Source organism: Equus przewalskii, chromosome 10, assembly GCF_037783145.1.
Source record: "Equus przewalskii isolate Varuska chromosome 10, EquPr2, whole genome shotgun sequence".
In the NCBI taxonomy this organism is placed as follows: domain Eukaryota; kingdom Metazoa; phylum Chordata; class Mammalia; order Perissodactyla; family Equidae; genus Equus; species Equus przewalskii.
Genome location: NC_091840.1, coordinates 23,869,590 through 23,881,504, shown reverse-complemented (window position 1 = coordinate 23,881,504; position 11,915 = coordinate 23,869,590). Strand labels below are relative to the sequence as shown.

At 45.3% G+C, this 11,915-nt stretch overlaps 1 protein-coding gene across 1 annotated transcript in view; it reads right to left on the bottom strand.

The window, feature by feature from the left end:
• Positions 1-6,017: 6,017 nt before the first annotated feature.
• Positions 6,018-11,915, bottom strand: part of KPNB1 (karyopherin subunit beta 1) — a 28,467-nt gene continuing 22,569 nt past the window's right edge. Inside the window, exons 19-22 of the mRNA XM_070560528.1 lie at positions 11,746-11,851; positions 10,994-11,108; positions 10,185-10,346; positions 6,018-9,054 (exon numbers count right to left, since the gene is read on the bottom strand). Of these exons, the coding sequence (XP_070416629.1) occupies position 9,054; positions 10,185-10,346; positions 10,994-11,108; positions 11,746-11,851 (384 nt within the window). The 3' untranslated portion in view covers positions 6,018-9,053. The remainder of the gene's footprint in view (positions 9,055-10,184; positions 10,347-10,993; positions 11,109-11,745; positions 11,852-11,915) is intronic.

Genomic DNA, 11,915 nt, shown 5'->3' with positions numbered 1-11,915 from the left:
CTCCTCCTCCTCCTCCTCCCCGGCTGCTCCGGGTTTCTCCAGCTGGGAAGGCGCCCCGGACCCCGCTGCCACCACCACCACGTGGCGAGGGGCGGCCGGCCCCCGCGGTGCGGCCCTGCATGGCGGCGCGCCTGGCGCCCCCCGGCTCCCCGCCGCGCGGCCCGCCGCCCGCGCCCCCTTCCCGCCGCCTCCCCAGCGCAGTGTGGCGTGGCGTGGTGCGCTGGGTGTCGGGGGCGTCTGCGGACGCTGCGGGGCTCAGGCGGTGCTTGGGGTTTTGCTTTGGGGCTGTATATTTGGGGGAAAGTAAGGTTATTTATTTGGATTTTTTTTTTTTTGGTCTTTGCTCTTTTGAGAAGAAAAATATTAGACCTACTCTTCATTGCTCTTGGAGGAGGGGCATTGCTCTGATAATAAATACACTAACCGCAGGGTCCAGTCGGAGAGATTAGAGTTAAATCTGTCACTTCTTCGGAAGTGAGAGTGAACTAAGGAGGTCAAAGGTTCATTTAGGAAAGGGGACAGCTACCCTCGCCACACACACGCAATCCCCTCCCTCAACACACAGAAGCACTCACAGGCCAGCGACGTGAAGAATCAACGAATTCCACCCTTTCCACAAAGATTATTTGAGCACCTGCCAAACCCCTGGGCAAGACAGACAATTTTTTTTTGCCACTTTCCCACTCTGTGACCTTGGGCAAGTTACTTAACCTCTCTAAATTAAGTTGAAGATAATTCCTGACCCCATCAACCATGGAGGAAAAATGGGGTTCAGAACTAAAGGTGCTGTGAATCTTCAGGAGGTGTTTATAAGCCATTTTGATTATTCCCTGATGGATTAAAACACGTGGGTAGAGGGATGGTTAGCCTGACTACTGGAGGGAGTGATGGGGGAACTCTGGAGGACTCTAGCTAACTGCTGACCAGCTGCCCCTAGAATCAGGGAATAGGCTGAGGATGGGGCTTTTGGTAAGCTTAGCATTTAGCTGTGAATCTCCCCATTTAGAGGGAGGGTCCAGGCTGCTGGGAACCTAAATCTACCTCTCTAGGGGAAGGTGGGATGAATCTGGAAGGAGGGGAGGAGGAAAGAAGAGGTTTCTTGCTTGCTGTGAGCTTTGAGAAGCAGCAGCAGCTGCCATCTTGCCCCACTGTAGGGAGAAGATTGGACAGAGTGGTGAGCTGCTCCTCCCAGGAGAGCCAGCAGGGGCCGTGGACTTTTTCTCTTCAAAGAAATTCTCACTAGCTTCCTTCCTCCTTCTGCTGCTGGGTTCCTTTTCTAGCCCAGAGCAGGAGGGCAGGTCAGCTCCTTGCTCTCTGAGGCACTACCTTTCTCTGAGCCCTGTGGGACAACCCACCCGCCCTCTGGATATGAAGGGCCATCTGTTACCCTTCTGAGGTAATCCTGAGGGCTGGGGAGATGTCACTTTCCTTACTACTGCACAAGTTCTCTTCTGAAGCAGAAGAATAGGCCAAAGATTGGATGCTAGGCTAGAGGGCGTCAGATTGTTTCTCAGTGAGCTGGACCTGTGAAACTGACTAGCAAACCCTCCCTCACTGGAAAGGGCAGTGGGCCCAGGTACTGCCTGAGTGCACACTCTGCTGGATGAGGTGGCAGCCCCCACTGCTGCTGGGCTGTTCAGGGTACAGCCCTGAGTCACCAGGCGGAGCACAGCCCAGTGGTTCCTCCTGGATTCTCTGCAGTTGGTGACAAAAGCCCAATAGAGATTAGACCTGGCTTAGGTGCCCCTAAAATACCACCCCCCCAATCTGGACCTGATCTCATCGCATTCCCTTTCTTCCTGGTTCTGTTGTTCATACAGGACAGACAGTTCTGAGAGCAAGAGGGACTGGATCCCAACTGTCATCATATCCCCAGGTGCCCTGATGGTGCCTGCTCACTGTGCCTTTATTCACCAAAGGTTTCTTGAACACCTGTGATGTGCTGGCTGCTGAGAATACAGTGAGAAGCATGTCTCTGCAGGACAGACGTGTCTCTCTACCCCTCATGGAGCTTATATTCTAGCAGAGGAGTCAGACCAAAACAAAAGATTAATAAATGAAACAATTAAAAATTGTGATAAAGGGTAAAAGTACACAAGGGGCAGCAATAGAGAAGAATGGGTCAGGGGGAATCTGCCTTAGATAAATTAGTCAGGGAAGGTCTCTCTGATGAGATGACGTTTAAGCTAAATCTTAAAGGTAAGGAGTGTTCTTGGTCGAATGAATCAATGAATGAAGCAGTGTGACTGTAGATTAGTTACTACAGAGGTGAAGTAACTAATTTCACCTCTCTAGGCCTGTTTCCTCATCTGAGAAAGCCGGAGGTTGGTCTGAATTCCTTCTAAGAACCCATGATATTATCAGGGCGCATCATGGTGGAGACGAAAAAAAAAAAGGTAACAACCAGGGGCATGGGGAAGGGGAAGTGAGGTAGGAGCTCAGGTGGGAGAAGGAGAGGACGGAACGTGGTACACAGCTGGTCAGGCAGGAGCTGTAAGACATTTCTAAATGGTGTTTAGTAGGAGAGGACCCGCCTCCAGTAGTTCCTGTTAGGAGAGGCAGCACAAAGTAGGGCCCCGTCACCCTGCATGTTTCCTCCTTGGAAACCATCGGGGAGCGGCTGTCTCCCACTCCCGAGACCCTTGTTCTGGAGAAGGACTTTGTCTTTCCTGTCCCATTCTTGCCTGAAGAGAGTAGAAGGAGGTGGCGTTAGCAGCCGGTAAAGAGACTCAATCAAAATAGAACCCAAATGACTCAACTAGAACCAGGTGGGCAGGAAAACTAATTCAACACATGTGACAATGTAGGATCCGGTGCCACCTTAGCCCTCCAGTTCTGGACCTTAGAAAATTAGGGTTCAGTCTGGAGCCATCCTGGGACGCCAACTGCAGCTGCTGGTCGTCCATGGAATCGGAGGTTTGGGCAGTGGTGGGCAGACTCATCGCTTCACCAAGTCCGCAAATTCCTGTGGAGGTAATAAATGCACATCCTCTAATCAAATTAGCAAGGTTTGGGTGGGAATTTTTGTTTTTTAAATAACTATTTGTGCTTCCTATTCTCCACAACCATGTTCATTTCTGCTATCTCCCAAAGAGAATTTTTTAGAAGTTATCATATTGAATTTTTTAATACTTCCTATGTATTATTCATTAGAACGTGAACTCCACAGGAAGGAGATTTTATTTGCTCCATTCATTGCTGTAGCCCCAGTGCCCGTGTCTGGCACATACTCAATAATAGTTGTTGATCAATTAATTTAATTAATGCACGCGCGGGGCCCTGTGGCAAGAACTTTATATGCGTTGTCTTTCGTTGGGATCCCTATTTTACAGATGAGGAAGCTGAGGATCAGAAAAGCTGAAGAATCTGCCCAAGGTCATACTCAAAAGACTGCAATATTTTGAAGGGCAGAGCTCAGGAAATAAGAGGCATTCCTCATTGCTATGGAGAGCTTATTCATACAGAGCCATTTCTTAATTCTCTTTCCCTCAGGATGGCCACAGGCTGCCCCTCTGCGTCCAGAGCTGAGGCTGGATGCCAAAGCTGAGATGTACTTTCCTTTCAGACAAGAAGGTACATTTCACACTGAGGAGAGCTCAGCTCAGGAACTTATGGGCTGGGAGCACCTGGGAGAGGGAACAGCTCAGGCTTCATAGGCCTCCTGCCTGCGCTGCCCAGATCAGCTGACGGCGACAGGGTAATTCAGATGTGGAGCTTACTCAGCAGCCTGTGGCCTTTCTGGCCACCAGGCACCAACATCCTACCCTCCCCCAGCCCTGGCTCCTGAAAGCTTCTAGCTCAGAGGGAAAACGGGGCAGAAGTGCAGGGAGATGGTTCAAACTCCAATGGGGAGGAAAGTTGACGTTAGGGAAAATTGTCACCCCCATCCCTGAATTGAGAGTTCAACAATTGACAAAAGGTTAACAATGGAGTTCATGATAGAATTAAGACCAAATAGCTTTGCTATTTAATTCCCAAAACCGTTCATCCAGGGCTCTCCCTGCTTGTCAACTATAAGCTTGCTGGGAGCAGAGGCTCATGGGCTCATCCTGTAACCCGCATGCTACACGGGTATGCAACAGCACATGGGACAAGCACAGGCTTGTCAGTTCTGCTTGCTAGCCCACGTCACTTTGGGTGAGGTCCTTAGACCCTCTGTACTTGTATTTTCTCATCTGGAAAATGGGACTAAAATGGTGCCTCTGTTACAGTGTTGATGAGGATTACCTTTATTACTCCACATAAGATGCTTATTACAAACCTGGCATCCGGTAAGTGCATAAAATGGACACCATATAATGACTAACTATTGACTAATCCTGTTCCCATTCCTGCAATTAACCCACGGTTAAGAGGCTTGCCTGAAGTCATCCAGCAAACAGAGGGATGAGCTAGGAGCCCAAGTCTCCTGAGGCCCTGCCATTTCCGGGTTTCTGGAGGCTCTGCCTTCAAGGGCTAAGTGATGCCATTCCAGAAACTCCCTGAGTTGTACTGACATGTCATTAGTTCAGCAAATATTTATTAAAGGTCTACTATATGTCAGGCACTGCTCTTGGCTGGGGACACAGTGGTAAATAAGACAGCCAAGGTCACCAAATTAGAGAGCTTACATTATAGTTGGGAAACTGGCAATAAATAAGTAAAATTTAAAATATACTTTTGGATAGTGCTGTGAAGGAAAGGGGTGGTTTCTCATAAATATGTACACCGTGGACCCTTGTCTTGTGTCACTAAGATGCTGTCAGCATCTGTCTGGGTCAGACCTGAGAAAACCCTAGGTTTTGCTATCTGACAGACCTGGGTTTGAATTCCAGCTCCAAGTGACCTTGGGCCAATGAATCCTGAGTCGTTTAGCTCCTCCCTCATCCGCAAAACAGAAACAGTGACTGATATTAAGGTTGTTGTGAGAATTGACACAATGGAACATATAGAATTTCCTCAATGTTTTACTATTTTTCACTTCAGGCAGGTCAAGCTGGAACCCTTGATGAGGTCAGACAAAACTGTAACCTTGTTCCATATGTTCTTTTTAAGTGTTTGCTCAAGAGGGGGTATATGGGAATTGGGAGTTACCTGGTATATGCAATTGGGAGAACTGTTGAAAAGGAAAAAAGAATTCCCTGGGAGCAGCGATTCCTCCCTGCCGCTTGATAATCCACTGGGATCATTCTTCCCTCTAAGTACACCTTCAATGGAGAAACGTTCTTGGTCGATTGCCATCACTCAGGATTTAATGCAGTCTTATAAAAATCACGTTACCCTTTATAACCCAGTAATCTCCAAAATTGGGCATAGAAATATTAGAAGTTCTATTTAAATTTATTTTTCATATAATTGCTTTTTAATATCTATTTTTGTGTCTTATGATTACACAATGAGTACAGTAGTACAGGTATATAATTTATCAACACACGGGGGTATGCATGATCAAAAAGTTCTTACTGACAGGCTGTGCAGTCAGAAAAGGTGAAAGGTAGGAAAATTAAGGTCAGCTCTCATTTTACTCGCCCAACATAAACTAAGGAAGTGCGTATTTCTATAAAGTAGCCTGCAGGCGCCACTATGCTAATAAGCAGCAGGGTGAAAAAAAGGACCCAGTTTTTTAAATTCCAAGTTAGTGTTCTTTTCTCTACAAGTTTCTGGCGAAAAAAGTGGAAGTAGAAATTAAATACATGCTGCAAACTAAGTAAAAAGCCAACCTTTGGCAGAGCCATTAAACAGACCAGATCATTAGCCTGGAAAATATGCACAAGACAGAGGACAAGCTGCAGCAGCTTCAGAATCTCTCCGACCGAGGGACCTCCTCGCGGAGGGCTTTGTCACTACCTCATCTGTAGGCAATTCGTTCTCCATTTATTTCCCATGACACTACGTAGAGTCCATTCTTAAGACAGATGTGCCTCTCCCCAACTCACACGCACATCTGTCACCACCACACGCTCCAGCTTCTTTCAAACCATTCATTTCACCTCCAAGGAGGTGACACCATCTGGAACCAAAAATGAAGCGGCAAAATGTTGAAAATAAAAATAAAGCGGACTTTATTTAGAAGATAAAGGTGGTGGTATCAGTTTTGGTTAATAAAGTTGGGCTCGAGTGTTTTAACAGGTCTTTAATGCCATCACAGACTGGCATGCCAAGGGCATTCTGAATGCCAATTACAGACTGAAGTTGTTTCAAAAACCAAGATGCTATCAAAAGCTGATGGAATTTGGATTTCTCTTAAAGTCAGACTAACACACTTCTTAAATATAAGAGTGACTAGATTACTTGGTTCTGAAAGTGAAAACACTACACTGAGCACTTCCCCTCCCTTTCTCCACAAGTCCCTAAGGCAAAATTACAGTTGCCTCTGACAGCCAAAATTTCAACATTTCAACAAAGGGGAGCTGAGGGGAACTGGGAAAATGAAAAGCAAAATTAATAAATGTAATTGTAATTGATATAGGCAGCTGCCACTTGTGGCAAACCAAAGCCTAGTCCGATGCCCATTTTCTCCACATTTGCACCGACATCTTCCCAAGCAGACGGTAACTACATTCTTGAAGGAATGTGCCAAGACTAGGGTGGGGAAGGCGCAGACAATGAGTGGACAGAATGCATTTTTGCATCCAGTTCCCTTAGGTGGTACAATTGATTAAGGACAAATACCCCGACTATGGAAAACCCACTAGCCAAAGGTAACTAGAAAAGAGGATTAAATGCATAACCAGTGCAGAATAACTGCGAGGCACCAAGACCACCATCCAACCAGCCCATTTTCCTCCTCTCCATCACTGAATGGATCTGGGAGAAAGCATTAATAACAGCACTTGTCAACTGCTTCCCTGGAACAAAACACGACAAAACACACGGAAGGTTTTGTTTTCATTATGGTTCTCGGTGTACTTTATTCTCCTGCTGTCTAGCTAAGCAGCCCACACAGGACAGAAATGGGTAGCACTGAGGAATGATCAGATTTTTTTCTCCCCAAAATTCCTGCCCCCTCCCTAAGCCCTGACCAACCTCTATCAGGAATGGTGAGTAGACCATCCTCTCAAGGAACGATTACAATTTAAACAAGGCATTAGAGGGCCAGGTCTCTTCTTAGTAGGGCTTAGGAGCTGGTGCAAGATCTTTATTCACAATGGAGCGTCTTTCCTTCCAACACCTGGATTTTTTTTTTTGTACACTGGTTCATAGATCGGCACTTGACTTTGAACCTGGCACCAAAAGGCACAATATCTGATACCCTGTACAAGAGCTATTAGAGATGCTGCCATATGGATGGGCAAAACAGAGCCAATCCCACTTATCAATGGAAGGCTTGGACAGGCAGGGGAAAAGGAGGTGAAGAGAAAAACATAAGTCCCTATTTTTTGCTAGAATGGAAATGGAAGTGGGAATTTAAGGTCTTGTTATTTTTAATCATCCAAAGACCAGGAAGCAATTAAAAATCTTCCTTGGTGTTTTTGAAAGCAGCATATTCAAAATGCCAGCAAAAATTCCTAGTAACTGCAAAACCAAAAGGGGATCAAAGCTCACTGACATCCCTCCTTATTGCTGAAAGGTTCTAAAACCAAAATTCAGGGTGCTGAATTTGTAAAAGGGAAGATAATCAAGTCTGATTCATGGTTATCACAGCACATCACACTTTTAAAAAATATATTAAAGTGTGTGACCAGGGGAATGTTTGACACCATTTATTAATCTTCAACTTCAGTGGAAAAATATAACCTTTTCAAGTGCCATTTTCATCACAAGAGTTCTAGCATTATATATATATACTTTTATATATATATAGGTTTTTTTGTTGGTTGGTTTGGAAGTGCAGCAAGAGACCAATACCGCATTGTAGTTAATCAAATAAAAGAGAACAGAAGCCCAAGCAGTTTCCAAATGGTTCTTTTATCAGATTGTTCGAACAGTAAATTTATCCTTGTTTGCAATCCAAAATAGTTACCTGAAGTTTGCTCTGTGTGTGTGTGTTTACTTTTATTGTGTATTTGTTTTCTAAACTCTTTGGCACAATTTTCTGGGGGCATTCAGACTGCCACGATACATGTCAGGAGAGAACTTTTCTTTTGTGCTGCCAATTCTAAGCATTTAAATTTTGGTTTGTTTGGGTGTGGCTTTCTTTTGTTTTTGAAGTCTGCATTCTTTGTTTGTAACAATTGTATTTTTATTTTTTTCTATATCCTCTAACTCCAGAGTTTTCTTTTTCTCCCCCCTCCCCCCCTCCCACTTCTACATTCACAGTTGAACCATATTATTAGGAAAGGCGTCTTGATGAAAAGATCAGGATGGGAGCTCTGACCATTCGTCAGTGTTTTCCCTAGAATTAAAAAAGAAAACAAAAAACAAAACCTAAAGAGCGTCTTTCCTTTTTTTTTTTTTTCTTACATCTCTTGTGCTGCATCAGTAGACAGAACTTCGGTTAGTTTTATGAAATGCAATGTCTAAACCCCTTTTATCTGGGAAAAAGAAACTGCAATGACTTGAAGTTGAGAATGTGGATACCGCCTCACTCACACACACTCATTCTCAGACTGGAAAGAATCCCTCAGCCTCCTTTTAGCCGGCACACATACAGTGTGGCAAAGGTACACCAAAGGTGGGCTTGAGACCCAGGCTCCATCTTTCTTACCAGTAGCAAAGGCCAGGCTGCCTTTTACAACAAAGCACCACAGCTGAACCCAGTCCCTCCTCCTCTCCCAAACCAGTCACTCCACTCTGCACCGGCCAAAAGGCAGAAAAGCTAGTTCTAGCTCTCTGCAGAGATAGCCTTCTTTTTTTAAGCAAGTAAATCCATCGTTTTTCTTTTCCAAGACGGCCGGCGTATGGTTTCCTACGAAGCCAGTGCTTACTTAGCTCACTCACAGCGCTGCTGTTGGCGGCTGCAGCTGCGGCTGCGGCTGTGGCAGGATTTTCAATGTGGTGTGTTTTCAAGCCTCACTCACTCATCCTCTCATTCCCAAACATTCAGCATCCGTGCACACTCCTCACTTCCGGGTTTTTCAAAAGATTGGAGATTTCCAGTGGGGGTCTCAGGTTATCATCCCAATGGTAACAGATCTAAAAACAGATGAAAAGAACGGTCAGTTTCTGAGATCACATCTAGCCAGTAAAGTCAAACACCTCTTTGATTGCTACAATTAAGTTCTCATAGGCCTGAACTAAATTTGTCAACTTTCCAAGCACTGATTATTCTTCTTCTCTTCCTATGTGCCATCTTTGTTGTTAGTGATGTCGAGTCAATTCCGACTCCTAGCAACCCCGTGGATAGCAGAGTGGAACGCTGCCTCGTCTTTTTGCACCATCCTTTCATCCTCCCGCACTCTATCAGACAATGCTCCTCTGCCATTTATAGGATTTGTTTTGGAAATGGGTGGCCAGGTCCTTCTTCCTAGTCTGTCTTAGTCTGGAAGCTGCGGTGAAACCTGTCCACCACTGGGGACCCTGCTGGTATTTGAAATAGAGGTGCCAGTGCTTTCAGCATCACAGCAACATGCAGCTGCCTCAGTATAAGGATTGACAGATGGGCAGTGTGGTTCCCTGACTGGAAAATGAACTTGGGCCGTGGCTGTGAGAGTGCTGGATCTTAACCACTAGGCCACCAGGGCTGGCCATGTGCCAACTACCAGCTTTCATTAACACCTACATCAGAGGCGGGGAGGGAAACTAAAAAGACACAACTCAAAAGAGTCCATTTTACTGAGCTCTGTGGTGTAAGATAACTGGTATGTGAGAGGAAAGTAAATTAAAACTGCATTTCAAAGCAGGCTCGGACAGTTCTGGCTTCGGGTATCTTCTGTGGAGCTAGGCAACATCTAAAAGCACCGCAGTCAAGAAAGAAACGAGCATGAAGATGGGAATAGAGTGGAAAAGAGAATTATGGAAAAATGCCATTATTGATGACTTTATTAGGACCCAAAGTGATGTGGGGACTTCAGTGAATTCTTTTTACATAAGTTCTGTTCTTCATCACCATGAGGAATCAAACGTTTGGCTCAAGTCAAGATTGAGGGTGCCTGACCCTTCCACTCGTCCCAGGCTGAGGAACAAAGGCCTGGCTCAGAAGCACTTATTTGGGAAGGAGTACAAAACAAAACACCAGAAGAAAGGCAGCTCTCGTCAGAACAGTCTACAGAAAATGTACCTCTTCCCCAAGAAATCAGAAGGGGGCAGTAGAGACAAGTTCTTACCAAGCTTGGTTCTTCAGTTTCCTCAGTTCTTTTGTTGCCCATGTAGCGAGGGTTTTTGCTTTGTTAGTCTTCGATCTCCGTCCTTCAGTTAACAGTTCATGGATCATTGGCCTAGCTTCTACTAATTTCAGTACATCCTTCCCAAATGCTGTACACAAGTCCCTGGGCAAAACAAACAACTGAAAATGAGCTCCTGGCCCTCTACCAGTATCATATTTTGGGCTTTCCAAACCAGTGCTAAGCTAGCTGCGGGCTTCTTCTGAGTATTCACCTAATTTTTAACCCTGGGAGAAACTTTAGAGATAAGTCAGTCTAACACCTGCCCTCAACAGATGAGAAAAATGAGGTCTGAAGAGACAGAATGACTCACCTAAGCTTCTACAGCTAATTCATGGTAAAATCAGAATTAGAACAGCCAGGTCTTGGAGCTCAAGACCAATGTTCTTTCTTCTAATGATGCCTCAGAAACCCTCAGTAGGGAAGGCTAAACAGAGGCAATTTGTTGACCAACATCAAAATATGGGATGGACACGGAGCTGCTGCTGCTTCTACACTCAGAACTAAAGAGTTTAGTGGGGGAGAAATTAGCAATCTAGATGGTCTGGAATGAGGCTAGAGCTAAAGTCTGAAATGAATTATCATTTATGAGAACTCAAAACAGGATACCAATGGTTCTATTAAAGAAAGAAATTTCTGTGCCGAAGAAGTGGGTAATTACCATCCAGGCTACTCTCAAAATTCCTTACTACACGTCCTCTCATTTCCCGTGAGAAGTTCTATTCAGCTGTTGGAAGCAGGGTATAACCTACCCTATCAGTCCAGCAGCACAAGCTACTACTCCGTCTGTATGATCCTCGTCTCCAGCAATGTGGTCAATGAAAGACAGAATAAATTCTACTCTGGGTTGCACCAGCATCACGTCCGCTATAAAAGAAAGAGAAGGTGTGATGAAGATGTCCCACCTTTGGCAGGATTACACCCCATTTCAAAACTTCCAAATACTCCACCCCCACGAGGCAGGTTTCAGGCTGGAGAACTAGCTGCATATAGTTATAAAGCAAATGATTCCTCCTCAGATTAAGATGTCATTCTTCAAGTCAACAGAAGAGGCAGACAGTCCTTTTCTTACAAGCAGATGGAACATAGAAGGAACAAATGGAACCTTTCCTCTAAGCCTGTGCTATCAAAGGAGTAAAGTACAAACGTTTCCCCAGTCAATAACAGAAATGTCAGGTGACAGAGGAAACCTAACCCCCCGATCTCTCCCTTCCGTCGCACTGGGGGCCCTTAACAACTGCCATTCCTGGTTGGTGTAGGTGCAGCCAGCACCAACAGCCTCGCTCGATCCCATCCCTTTCAGTGTTCAAGAAATGTGATACAAAGTAGCAGATGAAGGGGGAGCAGAATTAATGAAGTCTATATCCTCCCCCAAAGCTACTCTCCTCCTTCTCCCCTTCCTGCAAGCAGTAGGTACTAGATTACAAATAAGCTTTCATAAGAATGAAGGAAACAGCCCATTTGGCTAAGTGCACTCTGGACTGAGTTGGGCTGTATACTCAACGGTGTACGTTCTCCTGGTCTCCCTTCAATCCCTGGACGATTCCGGTATAGGCTTCCAGGCAGCCTTCCCTCAGCTCATTCAGATAATCCACCATGTCATAGTCTGACTGTAAGAGACAACGAACAGAATCGCCATCAGACTGGTCACCTTTGGTTCTATGTTTGTCAAAA